This window comes from Dipodomys ordii, unplaced genomic scaffold, assembly GCF_000151885.1.
Source record: "Dipodomys ordii isolate 6190 unplaced genomic scaffold, Dord_2.0 Scaffold2, whole genome shotgun sequence".
NCBI classification, from domain to species: domain Eukaryota; kingdom Metazoa; phylum Chordata; class Mammalia; order Rodentia; family Heteromyidae; genus Dipodomys; species Dipodomys ordii.
In genome coordinates this window covers 25,945,444-25,968,790 of record NW_012267218.1, presented here as the reverse complement: position 1 = coordinate 25,968,790, position 23,347 = coordinate 25,945,444, and the positions used below count along the sequence as shown (strand labels likewise).

The window sequence follows — 23,347 nt, the reverse complement described above, 5'->3', positions numbered from 1 at the left end:
CTCTATGGACCACATTTGAGGAATCATTGGTCTGAAGACCACAGTGCCACTAGCATCAGGACTGTAGCTTCCCCTTGCAAAGAGTGTTTCATGCTCTGTGAATGCCTTCGAACTACATGCAGTCTGAATTTTGTGATGCTGGTCCATTTTTATTATTTTGCACATTCATAGATGTATTTCAGTACACTGTACAATAAAATAGGGGAAATGTTTGAGCTTGTAGTTTATTTTGTGAAAGTAAGAGAGGGAAAAATTTTAAATAAAAAAAAACTGTCCATAAAAGTATGCTACTAAGGAATTTAGCATTATACTAAGTTGTTGACTATACCTAGAGACTTTCTGAAGTGATGATATATTTGTTTATGTCCTATAGTTTCTTCCTCACTTTTTGTTTCTTTAAAAAGTGTAAAGTTACTAAAAATGTTTTATCTTTTCTTCTTTAGCACAAAACGAGTTGATCATTCAAATACCAGATTGGCTTCCCAGCTTGATAGAAATCCAGGTAATAGTTCTATTTGTGAGTAAGTCAATAACTCCAAGGATTTGATTTCTTTCTACATATGTATATACGTATACATATTTACTTTAACTCCCAATTTGTTGGAAATGCCCTACAAGTTCCCAAAGGTCTTTGTTTTATTTTTGTTTGTTTATGGAATTTTTGAGATGGGACCAAGACAAGGTCACACTGGGTAGCCGTGGCTCACCTAAAACAGTCCTCTTAAGAGAATTCAGCATCTCAGATGCTGGGATTATAGATTTAAATAGCAATTAAACACACACACACACATGCACGCACGCATGCACACACCACACACACAACTAAATATCCTTTTCTTTATTTTTACATTAGCAAAGTAAGTGAATTAGACTATATCCTATCTTTTATCAAATTATTTTAATAATGCTGATAAGAAAAATGCTACTCAAAGATTGTTATTACACAGGTTAAAAATTATAAAGCAGTTAAAGCTGTAAAGGACAGGATTATGGGAGGAGAAACAGTTGTTTCTTTATATATTTGCTTCCACATTTCTCCAGATGTTTAGGTAAATATTAATTTCATCTTATTTAATTGATTATATACAGAGGTATTATCTAGATAGCCGAGATAGAACTTAAGTGGTAGCACTTCGGAGGGAGTCATTATCGAATGGTTCTTAGTGTTGTCATTTAGGAAATAACATTTTATCAGTCCACCCAATAACTCGACAGTTCTCTATGAATCTTACTGCCCAGCTGTAATGAAATCAGCCAGAAATTGAGGGTATTAATTTACCTTCCCCTTTCCATCTGTCCTGGGGCTTGAACTCAGAGTCTATCTGGGCACTGTCCCTGAGCTTTTTGCTCAAGGCTAGTGTTCTACCATTTGAGCCACAGCTCCATTTTTGTCTTTTTGATGGTAAATTGGAGGTAAGAGTCTCAGAGATTTTCCTGCCCAGGATGGCTTCAAACAGCAATCCTCAGATTTCAGCTGCCTGAGTAACTAGGATTTCAAGTCTGTGAGCCACTGACCCCCGACTAAGTTACCTTTTGAAAGAGACATTATTCCCAAATAGACAGAAGTCTTTGTATCCTTTGATGCATAAATTCAAATGCTCTATCCATCTACAAAACTGAATTGTAAGAATCAAGTTGATTTTTAATTATAAATTTGGATTAAGGAGAACTGTTTGCTTTTAGTAACACGTTCTGGTAGAGAAAAGAACAATCTCAGCTCTGCTATATTCTTATAAAAGCCTAGAATTCTCAGGATGCCATTGTCAGTGTCCAGTGTAACAAATCCATGTTCTTTTGAAATGAAAAGACAGAATTATATACACTTTTTAAATATTAGAATCTAGAGTTCTTCCCTCAACATTCAATTCATTCCCTCATACCTGCCTAGCTTGCCTGCTTGACTAGCACTCTCCCACTTGAGCCATGGGCTTTCTACCAGGGCTTGTTTTGAACATGGCCCTGTGACCATAGCCCTGTAGGTATCAGCCTCCTGAGTAGTTAGGATTATACCTTTGTCTGCCTCCCTTCACTTAAAAATATATTTAGTGGGACTGAGTTTAAAATTACTACTAAATTTTGAGTATTTTTTCATTCTCCTATAGTTTGCATACAACTTATAGGTTATTGCTTTGGATGGGCAGCTTCTGTGTGTGTGTGTGAGAGAGAGAGAGAGAGAGTGTGTGTTGGTTGTGGGGCTTGAACTCTGGGCCTGGGCACTGTCCCTGAACTCTTCAGCTTAAAACAAATGCTCTACCACTTGAGCCACTTCTGGTTTTCTGATGGTTAATTGGAGATGAGAGTCTCATAGACTTTTCTGTCTGGGCTGGCTCTGAACTACAATCCTCAGATGTCAGCCTCCTGAGTAGCTAGGATTACAGGCTTGAGCCACTGGTGCCCAGCTGGATGGGCAGCTTCTAAATGTGGTCATTTCATTTGATAAGTGATATTTATGCTAATGTTTGTCTGACAGGATTACCCTAATGCCCAGTTTTGTAGGTTCTTCATTACTGTATCTGTGTATATAATTTATTTCTGCTAATGTTATCCATCTTGGTATTCAGGTTCTTCCTGATTAATTCTCTTTGATTTCAATTGTATTGTTCAAATCTTATACTATATATATTTCCTTTATCAAATAGTCTTTTCTCTCCTCCTTATTTCTATTTACCATTTTTGTTTCTGTTACATGCATTTAATTATAAGGCCTATTTCATTGACTAGCAATAACTGTCCAAGAATTATAAATTGTGGAATGCCAAAAATATGGAAAAGTCTTCAGATCACATTTAACCAAATTCTGTCTTACACTGATAGGGAACTCTCAGAAGTGATATGTGCCTACTAACTCTCAGTGTTGAAGCCTGTGTGTTAATTAGGTTTATATCTCTGGCAAAATATAGGAGATTACCAACTTGAATGATTTATTTTGGTCCCTGGTTTCAAAGATATGATTCTCTGGGTGTTTGGCCCAACTGCTATAGGCCTGTAATGAGGCAGAGTATATGGAAGGAAGCTTGTGGCAGAGCAGAGCTGCTCACTCCATGGCAGCAAGGAGAGAATGATGGGCAGAGGAGGGAAGAAGGGAAAGGAAGGGAAAGAAAAGGATGTTCCTTCAATAACACACCTCTAAAGACCTTCCACTAACTAACTAGGCCCCACCTCCAATAATGCCACCAGCTGAGGTCAAAAGACTCAGTACATGAGCCTTTTGGGGGACACTTCATATGTAAATGATAACACTGTGATTAATTTTTATGCAGAAATTATGGCGGTATTAGTGTTATTTTTGTCAAATAGATATAAGTACAATGCTAACTGGAATTTAGTTTTGATCAATTTTGTCAATAGAAAGGGAACTTAAAGTGAAAATTTAGTGTTTGTTTTTAAATCCTTTCTTAACAGGATCAGATGACAACAATCTGAATTCCATCTTTTATGAACATTTAACCAGATCGCTACAACACAGCCTTTGTGGCGATTTGCTGCTAGGGCGATGGGGCAACTTCAGCACTGGGGACTGTTTCATCCTCGCCTCTGACTATCTCAATGCATTAGTGCACCTTATAGAGATAGGCAATGGACTGGTCACTTTTCAGCTTCGCGGACTTGAATTCAGAGGTAAGATCTTTATTTTTATAGCATGTATCTGGGATTTCTACGTTGTATATATCTACACCTTGAAAGTTATCACAAGGTTTGATTTTTAGGATTATAGCATGAGAAAAGTTGCTAAAGGTGTGAAAAGGTGGTTTTTCTACAAAGGAAATCACATTCAGAAACATGTGAACTTGATATCATCAATTCCTGCACGCTAAATAATTTGTAAGCACAAGTAGAAACTTGTTTTACAGGAATTTCAAGTCCTTTTGCTGAATATCTTTCCGGTCAGAGAATATTTAGACTCATGAGATTTTAGAGAGTTTCTCATCTGTTCTAAAAAGATCTTTGGAGTTTTTCAGTCTTGAATAAGAAGCATGGAAGCATTTGACTCAAAAGAGATCTATTCAGATATGTACCTGTGATGATGGTTAACATTGTCGATTTGATTGAACTGTCTCAGTACCTATGAGATTATTAGTAAAGCACACTTCTGGGTGTGTCGACTGCATTTCCATAGAGGATTAACTGAGGTGGGATGACAGTCCTGAATGTGGATCAGGCTAGAATAAAAGGAGGAAAGATAAGTGCAGATATTCTTTCTCTTATTCTCTCCTTCCTGGCTGTGATGATATGAGCTGTTTTGCTCTGCCACAACCTCTCCACCAGGATGGACTTGAACTCCTGAATGCATGAGCAAAAACAAACCTTTCTTCTCTTCAGTTGTTTTCCTCAGGTAATTGTTACTATAATGGAAAGTAGGACTGACTCAGTACTCTAGTAACTTTTACTGTAGTATTGAATCAGAAGGCCTGTGCCTTTGTTGTGAGCAATTTGTTTGCTTCTCTAGAAGTTACTCTCCTCCATAGAAATAAGACATTAATGCAGTGCTCAATAGGCTTGATGTTTATTATTTGTAACTGTTCTCCTGCCTCTTTGAGTCTCCTGTTTTCTTCCTTCCTCTACTTCCTATGAATGTCATGTTTAAGACAAGGATTTTTCTTAACACTAGTATATAGTATAATTGTGAAAGTGTTAGTGAATGTAATTGAGAAAAATGAAATAATAAAATTGTTGAGAGTTCTGGATTGGTAAATAATATAACTCCTTAGAATTAAGAACAGAAAATGTAATTATTTAATACTAAATACATCCAAATAGACAAGATATGTTTTATATTTCTGCTTATAGCATGGATGCAGTACTGGTAAATAGAGCTCCAGTTCTTCTAAGTTCTGCATGTTATATTCCCATGTCTTAGATAACTTAGTTTTGTTACACTGTTTTTTTGTATAAACTCATATTTTAAGGAGATATATGTATATTCGATACAAATGCAGTTGTAAGCCCATTGGAAGTTTGGAAGTGTATGAATTAAAATGAAAAACATTTCTGTACAATCTTTAATGTGCTAAAGCACATTGTGATTCTGCAGGAGATAAACATATATTTGGTTTCTGGAGTTTGCTGTGATTTGTTAATGAATATGCTAAGGTCAATGAACCCTACTTTACTACTAGTAATGTGTCTTAAAAAATTCCTTTTGTCCTTGAAACATTCATTTCTCCCCCCATTTTCTCATTATCTTTGTTTGTAATAGCCTCTATCTCTCTTTCTTAAGGTACCTACTGTCAACAACGGGAAGTGGAAGCCATTACTGAAGGTGTAGAAGAAGATGAAGGATTTTGCTGTTGTGAACCTGGCCACATTCCTCATGTGCTTTCATTTAATGCTGCATTCAGCCAGCGCTGGCTCGCTTGGGAAGTGATAGTCACTAAGTATATTCTGGAGGGTTATAGCATCACTGATAATAGTGCTGCTTCTATGCTTCAAGTCTTTGACCTTCGGAAAGTTCTCACAACTTACTATGTCAAGGTAAGGCTATGTGACTACTTAGATCACTGGGTAACTAAAGTTTCCCAGGGAAAACACACATTTTTAACCTACAAATTGTTCAGAATTCTGGAAAGTCAGTAAAAATATAACTTCAAAAATATAACTTCAAAAAATTTAGCTGTGTACCAGTGGCTCACACCTGTAATCCTTGCTACTCACAATGTTTGAAGCCAGCAGGATAGTCAGTGAAACTCTCATCTTCATCAGTTACCAACAAGCAAGAAGTGGGGCTCAAATGGTAGAGTGCAAGCCTTGAATAAAAAAGCTAAAGGACAGTGCCTAGTCCCTGAGTTTAAGCCCTGTACTGATACACACTTCCAGTTGTTCATTAATATTAGTAACATATTTATAGCTAAATGTTTTAGGAATTGTGCTAAGGAAATTTTACACACACACATGCATATTCACACGTGCATCTTCCTTAATGCTCTGAAGAAAAGTAGGTCTTTATTGGGGTATAGTCATGTTACACATGGCTGGCTACCCACATGGCTGACCTAAGTCTTCCAGGTCTTTTTTTTTTTTTTTTTTGGTCCGGTCGTGGGGCCTGAACTCTGGGCCTGGGTGCTGTCCCTCAGCTCTTCAGCTCAAGGCTAGCACTCTACCACTTGAGCCACAGTGCCACTTCTAGCTTTTTTCTTATGTGGTGCTGAGGAATCGAACCCAGGGCCTCAGGCATGCAAGGCAAGCGCTCTACCACTGAGCCACCTTCCCAGCCCCTTCCAGGTCTTCTAGAGAGCAATTTGGGATTGTGGTCTCTAGACTGCCACCTGAAAAAAAAAAGGAAAAAATGACTTACCAGGCAGCCATTCCAAGAACTTAGGGTTACTTTCTACAACCTGAGGGCATGAGACAGACCTCTCATTGGCTGGAGTTAATCCTTTACTACACAAGATATTCTGTCATTGCTAAAAGTCTTGTAGAAATGCAGCCAGTTTTTTTGGTATTATCATTTTATTTTATCTATTATCTTTTAAGGGGTTTCAATTCAACATGTCCATTTGTAAGTACAATGTATTTATGAGAACATGTATCTTGGTCATTATTTCCCCATTTACAGTTCTCCCACATCTTTCTAGACCCTATGCATCCCTTCAAGTTGTTGGTTCTGTTTTCACATATATACATTGAATATAATGACTCACTCACCCTGTCTCTCTCCATTCCTACGTCCCCCCTCCCCTTTACAGTACATGTTCTAGCTTCCTTGTATTCATTTTGTTAGACTATAAATTAGTTATTCAGAGGAGTTATACCACTGGACTCCTCCCCATTGTATAGCCTACTTAATTAATTTGTGTATATCTATAAATGACCCTGTACATTTTTTTTTTGGTCCGGTTGTGGGGCCTGAACTCTGGGCCTGGGCGCTGTCCCTCAGCTCTTCAGCTCAAGGCGAGCACTCTACCACTTGAGCCACAGCGTCACTTCATTTTGCTTATGTGGTGCTGAGGAATCGAACCCAGGGCCTCAGGCTTGCAAGGCAAGCGCTCTACCACTGAGCCACCTTCCCAGCCCCTGAGAAAATTTTCAAAATAAATGCAGTACAGTAATTTTTTTTCACTGCTCTTCATATTTTCTAAATTCAGAAGCACTAAAATCAGTATGCTGCCCATTGTCTGGATGAATTTATAGTTGTGATTTTAAAGTATTAAGTGTTATTCAATTTAGGAAGGCCTGAGGTATATTTAACATTCTTAGAAAGTATACGTAGAATACTGAACTAGAATGAAATGTTTGAGTTTTATTATTTGTAGAAATAGTTGGGATTTTGTTTTGCTGAGGGTTTGAAATTAATCCAAATTTTGATTTTAATCTGAATTCTTTTCCTGTGATTTTAAATTAGGGTATCATTTATTACGTTATAACCTCCTCTAAGTTAGAGGAGTGGCTTGCTAATGAGACAATGCAGGAAGGACTACGTCTTTGTGCAGATGGAAATTATGTCGATGTGGACCCAACATTTAATCCAAACATTGATGAAGACTATGACCATCGACTTGCAGGCATATCCAGGGAGAGTTTCTGTGTGATTTACCTCAACTGGATAGAGTACTGTTCTTCCCGGAGAGCAAAGGTAGGGCTGGTTTACTTCATTTGAAGTTCTGTGAATCCAAATTCTTTTGAAAGTAGAAAGAATATTTCTGTTGTTGTTATGGAATCACTGATTTATTGGATTATGTAATTCGTTTCTGATAACTAATATTTATTCTTTTTTAAAGCCATTAGCTGTGGACAAAGATTCATCCCTTGTGACACTCTGTTATGGACTCTGTGTTCTGGGACGGAGAGCTTTGGGAACTGCTTCCCATCATATGTCCAGGTAAAGTAGGTATTTCTGTTTTCAGGAAGAGAGTAGGAGAAGCTGTCTAACTTTCTGAAATAACTCTTTATGCAAACGTTCATTTTATGCTACTTCATTACAAAAGTTTCTTTAGATTTTAAACTTCTTTACATCTTGCTGAACATTAATAAATTCTATGAACTGGTTAGCAAAACTGTCTTTGGGTTACAAAGTCAAAGTCCAACAAAAATAAGCACCAGGAAATGGGTACTTGTAACAGGCAGGGCTAGGGCCAAGAAGAAAGGACTAAGGCAAATGAAGCGGGGGAGGGGGAGAATGCAATCCGTAATTAATTGTATATATCACAAAATTAAGAAAAGTAAGGGAAGGAGTGGGTCAAAGAGGGGTAAGAATGATGAAGGGGGTGACATTGATCAAGATACATTATATTCATAAAGTGCTTTGTCACACAGCATCTCCTATGTACAACCACTTACAGGTAATTTTTTAAAGCTATCTTAAAATTCACATATGTGAATAGTCATGGATAATGATAATCCAATGCATTGAAGACATTTTTCAGTCACCTCAAAATCCAAGTCATCTCCCATTTTTTTCAGACTAATACCTTTGCTTTTATTTTTTTCCTTTTCTTTTTTCTTCTTTTCTTTTGTTTTTGTTGTTGTTTTGGTGGTGGTGGTGGTGGTGGTGGTGATGGTAGAGGTTGTGGGGCTTAAAGTCAGGGCCTGGACACTGAACTAGCTCAAGGCTAGTGCTCTATCACATTGAGCCACAGTACCTTTTCTGGTTTTCCGGTGGTTTATTGGAGATAAGAGTCTCATGAACTTTTTTCTGCCAGGGCTTACTTTGAACCTTGACCCTCTGAGTAGCTAGGATTATAGGCATGAGCCTGACTCACAGCTCTGTATATATGTGTATGTATGTATGTGTGTGTGTGTGTGTGTGTGTGTATATATATATATATATATATATATTTGATTTTGAGACTCTAAATCTAAACTGAATTTTCTGACAGATAAATCCATATGAATTAGAATTAAGATACACTGCATATTTTCAATTTCTTCCTTAACTACTTATTTTATATTAGACTCTCCATAATTTATTTTGACTTATAGGCTCTGTTTATTTTCATGGGCTATAGTAGTTACATAGCAAATGTCCCAGATGAGATCTCTTACAATTCTGATTTAGGACTTCTGACTTTAGTTCTTGGAATCTATTTTCAGAACACTCCCAGATGATTTTGATGTACAGCCAGATATAAGAATTAGTGTGGTGAAAACCTTTGTCAAAATATGTGAACTTTTATCTCCAATCTTGACAGTAATTTAGAGTCATTCCTCTATGGATTGCATGCCCTATTTAAAGGAGATTTCCGTATTTCTTCAATTCGAGATGAGTGGATCTTTGCTGACATGGAATTGCTAAGAAAAGTAGTAGTCCCTGGAATCCGTATGTCCATTAAACTTCATCAGGTAAGAAGACCAGATTTTTAACAGCGTTACTGAGATTTACTGGTATTTCTTCATTTGACTTCCATAATATATTTTTAGGCACCTTTTGAGACTTTCATTTGATGACTCATGATTCATGGCAAAACATTAACTCTTTCAATCCTAAACCTGTGTTTATAATCTTAACAGTCATAGTAAATTTAGATATTAGTATTAGAATGGGACTGATCTAGACATAAACCTAAAGACAAATTTAAGCAGTCATAAGCTGAAAATAATGGTTTTTGACCATATAACAGGGTCTTTGTTTTGACTTCATGCCTCTGAATGAATAACTAGCAACTCCAGATGCAGAACAGTAACACCTGAGGAGCAGTATAAATTCTGCTGTTACTGAACTGTGTGTTTAACTTACTGTATTATATAGAATAATAGGTAGACAGATTTTTCCTTAATTAAATAAACCTAGTAAGGTAATAAAATTAAATGAGGTCCCATAATTTATTTCCAAAGCCCTAAGTCATTTAAAAAATGTATCGTGAAATTAAGTACTAATACTTATTTCTCTGATCATTAAATTTGACTATAATTATCAGATCTGATGGAGATCATGTGATAAATGCATCTGCTGTGCCTAATATGACTGAATGAATATGAGGGAGAGAGAGGAGAGAGAATATACAAGAAAGAGAAAGGAAGAAAGAAAGAAAGAAAAAGAGAGAAAGAAAAAGAAAAAAGAGAAAGGAAGAGAGAAAGAAGGAAAGAATTTTTAAGGAAGTAACAGAGCAGTATTGAAGATCTGGTGTCACCAAAGGCCTTTTTAACCCAACGAAGCAGCTTTAGTTCTTTTGAGCTTCAGTTTTGAGACATGTAAAAATGCAGATACTTTCAACCTTGACAAGTTTACTTGACAAAATTGTAAGTCAAAATGATAGACTGAAAGACATTTGTCCATTGTGAAGCATTAGATTATTTTCACAGATCCTGTCACCAGATTCAGTGGCTGCATTTTTGGGGAACTCTCTTCTCACTTATTCCCATCCATGTTGCCTGGCATAGTCTTTTACATAGTAGATACAGAATACAGTTACTAAGTCCTAGAGGCTTTTGTATGATTAAAATACCTATATGTGCACACAGCTCAGAGCCATGCGCAATATAAGATATTGCTCATATACAAAGTGAGTATATTGCTTTACGTACAAAGTGCCTTACAAATGCAGAACCTTTTGTAGGTCTTTTTTTAACTGATAACACTGTAATGATCCTTAAGTTTAAAAAAATGTATAAATGAAAGTATATAGACTAACTTTAAAAAAAAAAAGACTGTATGAAAAGTAGAAATGGACAGGTGCTGGTCATTCACTCTTAGCTACTAAGGAGGCTGAGATCTGAGGATTGCAGTTTGAAGCTAGCCTGTGCAGAAAAATCTGAGACTTGTATCCAGTTAACCACAAAAAAAGCCAAAAGTGGAACTATGACTCAGTTGGTAGAGCAAGTACCAACATTGAGTAGAAAATCTCAGAGACAGCATCTTGGTTCTGAGTTCAAGCCCCAAGACTGGCAAAAAAAAGAAAAATGGAAATGTATTTTCTTATCTAAGATAACTAAAGGATTGGGTTAGAGCAGAGCCTTTATAGACATATTATAGCAGTAATGAGTTAATTCTTAACCTAATTATGATTAAGAATCTGATTCATTCTTAATATTCATATGTTGATATAAAATTTTCATACTAAACTTTTGTAAGAGTTTCTACTTAGTGACTTGGTGAGTATAGAAGTTACAATAATCTCTTCTTTTTCAAAAAAAGAAAAATATAGGTGGGTGAAGGATGTTGGCTCAGTTGGTAGAGCACCTGCCTAGGAAGCACAGATCCTGAGTTTAGACATCAGTACTACTCAGGTATATTGTATTTCTGTGTTTAGGATCATTTCACTTCTCCAGATGAGTATGATGACCCTACTGTGCTCTATGAGGCCATCGTATCCCATGAAAAGAACCTTGTGATAGCCCATGAAGGGGACCCAGCATGGCGGAGTGCGGTCCTTGCCAACTCTCCTTCCTTGCTTGCTCTGCGGCATGTCATGGATGATGGCACTAATGAGTATAAAATCATCATGCTCAACAGGCGCTACCTAAGCTTCAGAGTCATCAAAGTAAGTTTTTTAGTAACTTGATCCAGACTTTTGAAAAGTGATTGAACCTTTTTATAGAAAAAGTGACTAAACTACATTAGTGCTGTTTATAAGCACCTGGTTTGACTTATTTTTGTCAGTAATTAAACATGTATTTCATTTTTTGATGCTTATATCTTCTACATGTGCATTCTGGGAAGCATCCCTTCTTCAAAAGTCCACTAGCACCTTATTGCTGATAAAATGTCATTCCTTAGGTTACAAAATAATGGTGTCACTTGTTCACTTGTTCACCTTGTTCACTAAACTTTAATCTTTATCAACTTGAAAAACTCAGTGGACTACATTTTGCTTCATATATTTACCAGACAGCAGGGGGAAAAGCTCTATAGATTTTTTGATTTAGCAGCCTGCTAATGATAAAGGAAATTGATTGTTTTTTTTAAATGTGACCAACTTAATTTATTTTCACCTGTTCACAATTGATTGTCATATTGTTTCTCTGATTTTATTCTTGGCCCCTTAACAAATTTCCATGTGTTTTGATTTTCAGGTGAACAAGGAATGTGTCCGGGGCCTTTGGGCTGGGCAACAGCAAGAACTTGTTTTTCTACGTAACCGTAACCCAGAGAGAGGTAGCATCCAGAATGCAAAGCAAGCTCTCCGGAATATGATAAACTCATCTTGTGACCAACCTATTGGCTACCCAATCTTTGTCTCACCTCTGACAACTTCTTACTCTGATAGCCATGAACAGCTTAAAGAAATTCTTGGGGGACCTATCAGTTTAGGAAATATCAGAAACTTCATAGTGTCAACCTGGCACAGGTAAGCTGTGGTGTTGTTTTCAGTGGCAGTGTATCCTAGCCCTCTTTATCTAAGCATGTTTTGCCTAAGATGCTTGTAGAAAAAAATAGAGATGCTATAGCACAATATAAACTTACTAAATCTGAACTTCAAGGAATAGAATCTAAGCATTTTGCCTTTAAAATCCTAGGTACCATTACCTGGTACCAGTGGCTCAGACCTGTCATCCTAGCTACTCAGGAGGCTGAGATCAAGGTTCAAAGCCAGAAAAGTCCTCATGAGACTCCTGTTTCCAATTAACCACTCAAAAAGCAGAAGTGGCACTGTGGCTCAAGCGGTAGGTTGCTAGCCTTGAGCACAAAGTGGCTCAAGGACAGTGCCCAGGCCCTGAGTTCAAACCCCAAAACCAACAGCAACAAAATCTTAGGTAGCCTGGAGCTGGTGGCTCATGCCAATAATCCCAGCTACTGGGGAGATTTGAGGTCTGAGGATCAAGGTCCAGCTCAAAAGTCTCCTGGCCATTTTTTGCCTCCCACAATGTTATAAGACAATACTTCATAACAAATAACTTTCTAGACAAATACATGGATTCTGCTTTTTGGAGAACCCTGACTAGTACAGATTTCCTAAGGAGTTAAAGAGGTTAATTCTCACCTAGAACCCTGGTTTAAGAATGCCCAAGGGCAGCCATGTACCAGTGGCTTACTCCCGTGATCCTTGCTACTCAGAAGGCTAAGATCTGAGGACCACAGTTCAGTCACAGTTTAGTCAGCCTGAGCAAGAAAGTCCCCATGAGAACTCTAACCATCAAAAATCTGGAAGTGAAGCTGTTACGCAAGTGGTAGAGTAGTAGCTTTCAGCCAGAAAGCTCAGGAATAGTACCCAGCCACTGAATTCAAGTCTTAAACCCAAGAGACATTCTACAAAAATAAGTAGTCTGTAGTTTTCAAAAGATAAAGACTGAAATAGCATGAAAACTATAAGTAACAGTTGAATCTGAAATGGATTATTTTCCCTAAAAAGGAATATTGACATAATTGGACAATACTTACTGGAATTTGAAGGTTAATGTCAATGTTACAGTCAATATATAACTATAAAATGATTTTGAAGGCAAATGTCCTTACATATATGCTGTAAATAGGCTTTTTAAGAACCACTGGAGGAAGTGGCACTGTGGCTCAAGTGGTAGAGCACTAGCCTTGAGCTGAGGAGCTGAGGGACAGCATCCAGGCCTAGAGTTCAGGCCCCATGACTGACCAAAAAATAAGTAAATAAAAAATAAAATAGCAAATAATTTTAAAAAACCATTGGAGTCTCAACAATAAATACAAAATTAAAGAATTGTCTCAGCAAGGCAAACTTTACTTCTGCAGAAGAGTGTGACATTGCCAAAAATCGGGCAAGCAAGTACACCTCTCAGATTCTTATCTCCAGTTAATCTGCAAAAATCCAGAAGTAGAGCTGTGGCTCAACTGGTAGAGCACCTGCCTTGAGCAAAAAAAGCTAAGGAACAGTGTTTAGGCCCGGAGTTCAAATTCCAGTCCTGGCACTAAAATAAACCAAAAACAACAAATAAAACAACAAAATACTCTTAGGTAAACCTAATGTGTAATCTTGGTTAAGACCCATTTTTCTAGTATTTGGCATTTGAATAATTTTGTTTTCTTTGTTTACTTTTTTTACTCTATCTCAGCATATTGCCACTATTTACAGAATTTGCTTTTTCTGTCAGCAAAGGAAAAATTAACAGAAAAATATACGAAACACATGCAAGTTTGTCTTCTATTTTAGCATTCTGTTCTAACAGTAGGGGGAGCACTTCATGCATGTTGAAATGCTTGGTTATACAATACAGATATCTTTTGTCTTTTTTAACAATCCAGTCATCACCAGTTTCAAATGTGTTATGTTCAAGAGTGCATGTGAATTTTTTCTCTACCCTTTAGCTGGTAAATTATGATGTGTGGCATGGGAATATCATTGTTTAATGAATGATGAAGAAAAATGGCAAAAAAAAAAAAAAAAGGTTTGCAACTCTTGAAAAGATTTCAGATTCTTAAATATCAGAGCTTAAGGAAAACAGGATGTAGGGATTAGACTTGTAGAGGTTCCTTTAAATCTTGTTCTAAGAATATCCAGTGCTTTAAGAGTAAAGTTCCAGCATTTTAACATCCATTTTTATCCAACCATGCCAAAGCAGTGTTCAGAGAAATTCTCTTTTCAAAAAATATCTCATGCTTTGGCTGGGAAGGTGGCTCAGTGGCAGAGTGCTTACCTTGCATGCATGAGGCCATGGGTTCGATTCCTCAGCACCACATAATCAGAAAAAGCCGGAAGTGGTGCTGTGACTCAAGTGGTAGAGTGCTAGCCTTGAGCTGAAGAGCTGAGGGACTGCACCCAGGCCCAGAGTTCAGACCCCATGACCACCACCAACAAAATATATATATATATATATATGTTTATGTATATAATATTTATATATAAGTATATTATATGTATATATCATGCTGGAATTACCTTGAATAAGTTAAGCTTTTTTCTGCTAGGATCATTGGCATATAGGTGGTATACCCAGCTGTTTTGATTTGACTTGAATTCTGGAATGTAAGACTTCCATTGCCAGACTGAGATAGTCATGGCCATCCTCCAGACAACTAGTCACCTATCTTAAAAAACACTTAAAAATAAAACCACTTTCTTAAAATGTGCTATAGTAACAGTATAAATAAATTCAGTTTTTTTGCATTTGTCATGGAACAAACACTGACAAAACCTGTTTCCTGCTGTGGTCTTAATGAGTCTTTTATTTTTTTGGGGGGGGCCCAGTCGTGAGGCCTGAACTCTAGGCCTGGGCGCTGTCCCTCAGCTCTTCAGCTCAAGGCTAGTGCTCTACCACTGGAGCCACATTCTGGCTTTTTTTCTTTTTGCTTATGTGGTGCTGAGGAATCGAACCCAGGGCCTCATGCATGCAAGGCAAGCGCTCTACCACTGAGCCACCTTCCCAGCCCCCCCAATTACCTTTTTAAAACACTGTCTTAATCTTACCCAACAAGAGACTTCATATATTAAGTCTTCTTTGTCTCCTAAGTATCTAATGCTACCTGCATAAAATCCTGTAACCAAGTCTAGTTCTGGGGAATTAAATACAGAACCTTGTGCCCCTCTTAATCAGTCTTGTACATACAGTTCCTTATTATGATATAGGAAAGATAAGAGTATATAAAAATGAAGCAACCTATAAAGATTTGAGGCAGTAATAGAAAAATGGATATGATTCTTTAGCTATTCTTTAAAATTTTGTTTTTTTATTATACCATAAATAGTTTCCAAAGTGGACATTAGTAGCATTATCAGCTCAGATTAGCTGGAAAAAGAATAAAGTATTTTGAAGTGATCTTGGAATTGTCCTATTCTGGTATTTATTTGTAGGCTAAGGAAAGGTTGCGGAGCTGGATGTAATAGTGGTGGCAATATTGAAGAATCTGATACGGGAGGCGGAACTTCCTGTCCTGGTCACAATGCAACAACTGCCAGTGATCCCCACGGTCTCATGTCCCAGGAAAGCACTGGAAATCCTGGACAGGGATCAGGAGCAGGACTCCACCCACCTGTCACATCATATCCTCCAGTACTAGGTAATAGTAAGCCAAGTGTTGTGTGTAATACATGTATTAGCTTCTTAATGGTGGTATGCATTGTAAGACAAATAATATTTAATATTATATTTTATTTAACTTAACTATTGGTAATGAGTTGGTCTTTTCTTACCTATGTTGTAACAATTTTTGTAAGTAAATCTTTGTGTATCACTTACTACTTTCTTAGGCTGGAAACTTTAAAGATGAAGTGATTAGGACAGAATTTATGAGAATGTTGTCTGTCATGGGGCTTGAACTCAGGGCCTTGGTGCTGTCCTTGAGCTTAAAAGCCCAAGGCTAGTGCTCTACTACTTTGACCCACAGCACCCACTTCTGTTTTTTGGGGTTTTTTTTGTTTGCTTGTTTTTCTGGTGTTTAATTGGAGATAAGAGTCTCATGGGCTTTCTTGCCTGGGCTGGCTTTGAACCACTAAACCACTATCTTTCATTCTCAGCTTCCTGAGTAGGTAGGATTACGGGTGTGAGCCACAGGTGCCCAGCAAATAAGTCTCTTTATAACTAATGACAAAAATCTCTCCAATAATTTTTATTTTTTTATTGTGAAAATACTGTACAGAGGGGTTACAATTACATGGGCACCTCCAATAATTTTTTTCAGTAGGAATGATTATACCATTGACTTTGTACCATTGACCTTCCCAGCTTTGGGTGTCCTTCATCTCCTCTGACCCCCAGCTCTCTACTTGTAGGGCTAGGAAATAGTGTGTCTGTAATCTTATTGTTTAATTTGTATTGCTCTAGGAAGCTTTTTAGATTACTTTACCTGCTGTTCTCTCTGAAGTGCCTCTTCTTGTCTATCTGTTATTTTTTCTACTTGGTTATCTTTTTTATATTAATTTAGTTTCGAATATTCTTCATGTTATATGAAAGTTTTTGGTACTAAAATGGTCATTTCCAGTTTTGTTTAGCTTTTCATTTTCTTCCTATGAAGAGTACCTGGTCTTTTTTAATGACAGTTTTTATTTTAATTTGTAACCTGCTATTTTCGTATCCTCTTTAAGGAAAGTTTCCCTGTTCCAGACCATGGAAGTTACTCTCACTGATTGGTCTTCAGGAGGCCTACAAGTCTGTGCCTTGTGCAGGAGCAGTCAGGCTTCATCTGTTTTTGCACCACTTTGTTATAGATCAAAATAGTGATCAGCACTATACTTCCTTCCTCCATTCATGTCAATCCAACAGAGTTTTAAACAAAAATGTTCCAGTATAATTAAATTAAGACTTTAGGTGGATAGATAATCAGCTTTAAAGCTGTTCTTTTTTTCTTCTTAATGAAAACCAGGATTCTGTGTGCTTGTTCTGTTTTTGGCCATGCTGGGGATCCAACCCAGGGCCTTGCACATACTAGGCAAGTAAGTATTATAACACTGAGCTATACCCCCAGCCAGAAAACTGGAGAATTGCTTTTGCTCTTACATTGATTAACTCATTTCATTCTAAGGTATAAAAAATAATACATGTAACCAGGTTTTCAGTATAAATTGACAACCTTCACATCGCCCTTAAGAATCAGGAAGAAGACAAGGAAAATGATGAAAGGGGTGACATTGATCAAGATACATTGTAGTCATAAACTGACATACTGAATTGAAACCCTTTTGTATAACTACTTACAGATAATTTTTCTAAAAAAGAATCACATCAAGCCATTGTTTAGTATTCCTGAGAGGTAGTATTTAGTAGTAATCTCTTTAATGTTCATGAACATGACTTGATGTTCATTCTCTAGGCAACATAACTCATCAGTGGAAGAGACAGAAAGGACACTAACAGACTTTGAGAAATAGTAACTACAGAGCTTGCCACATGTCATATGCCCATAATAAACATTTGTCTTTGCCCAATAAACTAATAAAAATTGTATATATTTTTGGCATAGATGGTGGGTTTTGATATATGAATTCATTATGAAATTATTAAATCAGTCTAGTTAAGCTATCTGTCAGCTCATATACATAGAATTTTTGGTGGTAAGAAAACTTTAGACATACTCTATTATAATTTTCAAGTACACAGTACATTAATGTTACTCGTCACCTGCAGAGATCTCAACTTGTCCCATCTAACTGGAACTTTGTACGTTCTGACAAATATCTCTTGGTTTCGATGAGGTTCACATTTTAAAATTCCATGTGTAGGTGAGATCAGGCCATGAGTGCTAATAAACATTTTGACTGCTTTCACATTTCCATGAGATGCTTCATGTCTGAATTATTTAAAATGTTCTTATTTTTTCAAAGTATTTCCATTAAATACTAGGAGTTATATAAACCTTAAATCCTGCTTTTGCTATAATTTGTTGGAATTGGGAGAAAGAAAACTTTAGGAAATAAAATTTAAAATACAAAATTTAGTCAGGCACCAGTGACTCACACTTGTAAGTAGCCCTAGCTAACTGGGAGGCTGAGATCTAGAGAAATTGGTTTCAAGCCAGTTGAGACCTAAAAGTCCATGGGATTCCATTTCAGATTACCAACAAAAAGCCTGACAGGAGGCATGGCTTAAGTGGGTGAGTGCCAGCTTAGCAAGCAAGCTGAGAATAGAGCTCTGTGTTCAAACTTTAGTATCACCAAAAAATAAACACAAAAGCCCAACAAAATTCATTCAAGAAAACAGTTCTCAGATTTAAACATAAGTAGCAAGTTCTATAAATGTACCAAATAATTGCTTAATGAAGAAAATCTTAGAAACTAAAACACAAAAGCCCCAACTAAGACCTTGCTCCTTTGAATGATGCCTCCTCTTATTACTCCCTCTAGGCACTAGCCACAGTGCTCACTCTGTACAGTCAAGCCTGGTCAGACAGTCCCCAGCTCGGGCCTCCGTAGCCAGCCAGTCTTCCTACTGCTACAGTAGCCGCCATTCATCTTTCCGGATGTCCACCACAGGATTTGTGCCATGTCGGCGCTCTTCCACCAGCCAGATATCGCTTCGAAACTTGCCTTCATCCATCCAATCCCGCCTCTCCATGGTGAACCAGATGGACCCAGCCAGTCAGAGTGGCATGACCTGTGTGCAGCACGGCCTGCCTTCCTCCAGCAGCTCCAGCCAAAGCATCCCTGCCTGCAAACATCACACTCTTGTGGGTTTTCTTGGGACAGAGGGAGGACAGAGCAGTGCCACTGACCCCCAGCCAGTCAGCACCTTGAGTCCTGCCAATAATTCACATGCCAGAAAAGGGGAAGTAATTTACAGAGTTCAAGTGAGTAAGCCCAGGAGTCTTCCTGTACTGTTGCTTTGCTTTAGGTTTTTGTTTTTGTTTTTCTTGGGGCTCGAACTCTGGGCTTGGGCACTGTCTCTGTGCTCTTCAGCTCAAGGCGAGTGCTCTACTGCTTGAGCCACAGCGCCACTTCCAGTTTTCTAGTGGTTTATTGGAGATAAGAGTCTCACGGACTTTCCTGCCCAGGCTGGCTTTGAACCGTGATCCGCATCTCAGCCTCCTGAGTAGCTAGGATTACAGGCCTGAGCCACTGGTGCCCGGCTTTGTATTAGTTTTTATGACCTGTGCTGTTGCTTTGCTTTAGTTTTTATGCCCTATTTGTTGAGTTAAGGAATCTTATGAAACTAGAGCACTTTTGAGTGTTGAAAAGTTTCTACTGGCTTCGACACAGAAAATAAGCAGTTTCTGCACAGTGATAGGTTCTCTTAATTAGCATGGGCACATACTGTGGCAGGATGGCTAACCCATAGGCTAAGAATAATTGAGTTGGCTATTTAGTTGTTTGGTGGTGGTGGTGGTGGTGGTGGTGGTGGTTTTATAATTTTACTATAGACAGTGGAGAACTTCAGACAGAGTCCTATGAAAGAAATTTTGATTATATTTTATTATCAAGGGAAAAGTGAATTAAAAGCGATCCTTATAATTTAGATTGTGGATCCTGGTCAAATTCTGGAAGGGATCAATCTGTCCAAAAGGAAAGAGCTGCAGTGGCCTGATGAAGGAATTCGGTTAAAAGCTGGGAGAAACAGCTGGAAAGACTGGAGTCCTCAAGAGGGTATGGAAGGCCATGTAAGTCCTTTAGAAACTCACTTTTTTGTAGCCTGATTTACTTAACTAATAATTTTAGCTGATTCATATATTTATATTTAATTCTCAAACAGAATTGCTCCCTCTACTCCTGAAGGATGTGTTCGTGGGTACATTCAGGGTCTATCACTAACTTCTTGTTTCCTTCTGAGTCATTAGGTGATTCACCGATGGGTGCCTTGCAGCAGAGATCCAGGTACGAGATCCCACATCGACAAGGCCGTGCTTCTGGTTCAGATTGATGATAAATACGTGACTGTAATTGAAACTGGGGTACTAGAACTTGGGGCTGAAGTATGAACTGGTGTTTTATAGCTGCATTTCCATTCCCTCGTCTTTCCAAGACCTTGCGAGTAAACAGAAGATGCCTATAGAGGTCACTTCTATTCTCTGTGGGAGACTTGAGAATGGTGGCTTGGTTAAGAGCCTCTCCTTCACCCTTCACCCTGACTCCTTCACTGTCTCCTTCTCCAAATAGAGCTGAAATATTTTTTTAAGTTAGATGCCGAAAAAAATTTGCATGAAAGACAAAGTTCTGTTAAAATACATCTTTTAAAAGTTTTTCCTATGCATTGCTTATGCTTTAAATCGACACTCTTTATTTCTAAACTATGATCTCATATTTTTCTAATTTCTTTGCCAAAAATAATTGCCATGTTGTATCTTAGAACATGAAATCCATTGACCTTGATTTTTACAAACAGACTCATTGAAAGTATTCAATTTGACACATAGCAGTGTAAAGTTTAATGTACAGTAAGAGATGAACAGACATAGATGTATCTTATTATTCCTTGAGCTCTAAAAACTTTAATGAAAAAACTGCACTAATTTTTTTACAATGCACTAAATCTGAGATTTCTCAGAACATTTATTTATATATAAAAATAAAATACCATTATTTAAATTGCCTTTGGGATTAACCCTTCCCTTTCCTGATAAATATAGTAAAAGCAGGGACTATACTCTTTGTTTTTTTATTAGCAGTCTGTACTTTACACCAGTGTGCTGAATGTGATCTTTAAGATGAATTCACAGTCTCAAGATATACATAGCTTCACCTTTGGCATTTCTTGGAGCCAGTGGTCAGTGGATTGGCCATGTGAACACTACTGCCAGCTCCTGTGTCCACATCTCAGATGGGTTCATCACTGTGTGCCCTGTACTTTTCTCTCGAGTCAAGCCCTGCTGGAGTCTGTTTTAGAAAGAAAATGCTTTTGCTTATCAAAGAAGGTAAACATCCAGGAGTTTTTAAAGATAAGAGTGATTGCCTTTTATTTTAAAAGTTCCTAGCTCTTGAATTTATTCACATGAAGTTCAGTTTCTCAAGTAAACACTTTTCCCCCCAAAAAAAAATTACCCAAAAGGTGCAGTTCTTACCATTATATCCCTCTTTAATAACTTTGTTTCTTGTTCTCCCCTCTTCTTTTTCTATTACTTGAATTTTATTTCCTGTAATTTATACTGTATACCTGTAATTTGAAATATTTATAACTGTGAAATTGACTTAGTTCCTATGCTGTCTTGTAAGTTATATTGTTTTTTAAAGCATGTATTCAGGGAAATATATATATATATATATATATATATATATATATATATATCAGATTTACATTTGGGCTACATGGGAACTGCAATTTAGGTTTAATTTGCAACTTTTAGCATTTTTTAAATTCTTCAGAAAAATTTCCTTTTGATTTGAAACTCCAAGATAATTGCCTATCTTCTCTGAGCATTTTGGAACAGCCACCTTTCTTCCCCCCCTGTGAACAAGATAGTAAAAAGAAAACAGGTAAAATTAATTTTGATATTAATATATCCAAAGTATTCTATTTCTACATATGGTACTAGCCATATTTCAAGTATTTCATAGTTAGTTGTGCGTAACAGCTACTGTTTAGATCACACAGATTTGCAGTATTACTTGATGAGGTATCAGGAGAAAAGTGTTTTTTTCTAATTCTGATATAAATTTCACAGTATAGCATAATGTTATGGTAGAAGGAATGAAAGCTATGAAAGTAAATAACTGTAATGCAGAATCTTTATTTCCACTTCAGAGCCTTTTTATTTTCCCTCTTCTCAGTTGTAAAACTTGTGGTCATTCAGAACCCAATGTGCCTTGTGTTGACATTTCCATAGATTTCACACTGCAAATTTTACTGTTTAAAATGAGTTCCTGAGCCCTTAAACAAAGAAATTCTTACTAAATTGACCATTTTACAATGTATTTTCCTAATACTGTTACTATATTCTGCATTTGCCTCATTCTGGCAAAACTGTAGTGTACTGTAACTTCAGAGTTGTTGTTTTTTTCTAAAACTGAATATATACTCTGTCTGCGTTTTAAATCTCAAAAGACTTATGTCCCCTGCTGCTCTTCCCTCTGTGAAATGAATATGATCTTTTCATAGTTGTTGCCTTGATGGAAAGATAAATGGAGGCTTTTCAATCTTAGATGGAAGATAATTTATTTTCCTACACAGAGAAAGGGAAAAAAGTGAACATTAGATGATTCAATCAGAAGGGCTGGAATTTTTTTTTATTCCTTGCTCCTCTCCCCCTAAAAATTTGTTACACATATCATATACTCTGTGAAGTCAGATTTCATAAGAAAGACTAAATTTCATATATAGCAAGTCTTAATTTAGGATAGCAATAGATGGGCATCTTTCTTGAAACCAGTTAGCTTTTGTTACTATATAACTTTTTAGAAAATTTCTAAATTAGGAACTCCTAAAAAAAAAAAGCCCTGTTATTTTTTGAATCTAAAACTGATGTCTTAAAAAAAAAAAAGTCATACCACGTTTTTAATTCTAGCAAAGGAAGTGATGATAGACAAAGATCGATGTCTTTAGAATAAATTGATCTAAATTAATAGAAGTTTTTTATTTCTAGATAATTAGAAATGGATCACAAAAATTTTCTGCTTAATTTTTTCCTTGAAGTATAAAACTCACATACAATAGTATTTTTAGTTCATAATTGCCAAAATTTTCAGAGTTCTATAATTTGCAAATAAAAAAAACGTGACTGAAACACTATCTTTTTTATTGATTTCCTATGAGTTATGTGACTGAAATCATTGATTTTTCTCTTTCCTCTTCCTCCAAACCCCACTCCCCCCCCCCCGAATTTGAGAGGACAGCTCTGAAGTGGCCTCTTTAAATATTTTTCTCTTATCCAGTGGCAAAACTCCTAACATTCTGTAACACTAAATTATTGGTTAATCTTCCAACTTGAGATCATGGTGTGATCTCTTTCTGCACCATTTTCAACACTTGTTAAATCTCAAATATTGAGTTTTTGTAAAGAGCTTTAATTTTCCAAGAATCCAGATTAATATAATATGCTAGTATTCATCGGACTTAGCCAAGAAGTGTTGAAGCTGCATGTATATTTTTAAAGATAAGAGGACATGATTACCTTTTAGGAAAATGTACATGTGCTGCCTTCTTTGAA

General features: G+C 36.9%; 1 protein-coding gene across 1 annotated transcript in view; it reads left to right on the top strand.

The window, feature by feature from the left end:
• The window catches only part of Pcnx (pecanex homolog (Drosophila)), a 149,003-nt gene extending 128,565 nt beyond the window's left edge, over positions 1-20,438 (top strand). Inside the window, exons 25-36 of the mRNA XM_013015492.1 lie at positions 444-502; positions 3,403-3,618; positions 5,219-5,472; positions 7,340-7,570; positions 7,716-7,816; positions 9,126-9,276; positions 11,184-11,414; positions 11,947-12,221; positions 15,633-15,838; positions 18,618-19,060; positions 19,727-19,867; positions 20,045-20,438. Of these exons, the coding sequence (XP_012870946.1) occupies positions 444-502; positions 3,403-3,618; positions 5,219-5,472; positions 7,340-7,570; positions 7,716-7,816; positions 9,126-9,276; positions 11,184-11,414; positions 11,947-12,221; positions 15,633-15,838; positions 18,618-19,060; positions 19,727-19,867; positions 20,045-20,185 (2,449 nt within the window). The 3' untranslated portion in view covers positions 20,186-20,438. The remainder of the gene's footprint in view (positions 1-443; positions 503-3,402; positions 3,619-5,218; positions 5,473-7,339; positions 7,571-7,715; positions 7,817-9,125; positions 9,277-11,183; positions 11,415-11,946; positions 12,222-15,632; positions 15,839-18,617; positions 19,061-19,726; positions 19,868-20,044) is intronic.
• The last annotated feature ends 2,909 nt before the right edge of the window (positions 20,439-23,347 follow it).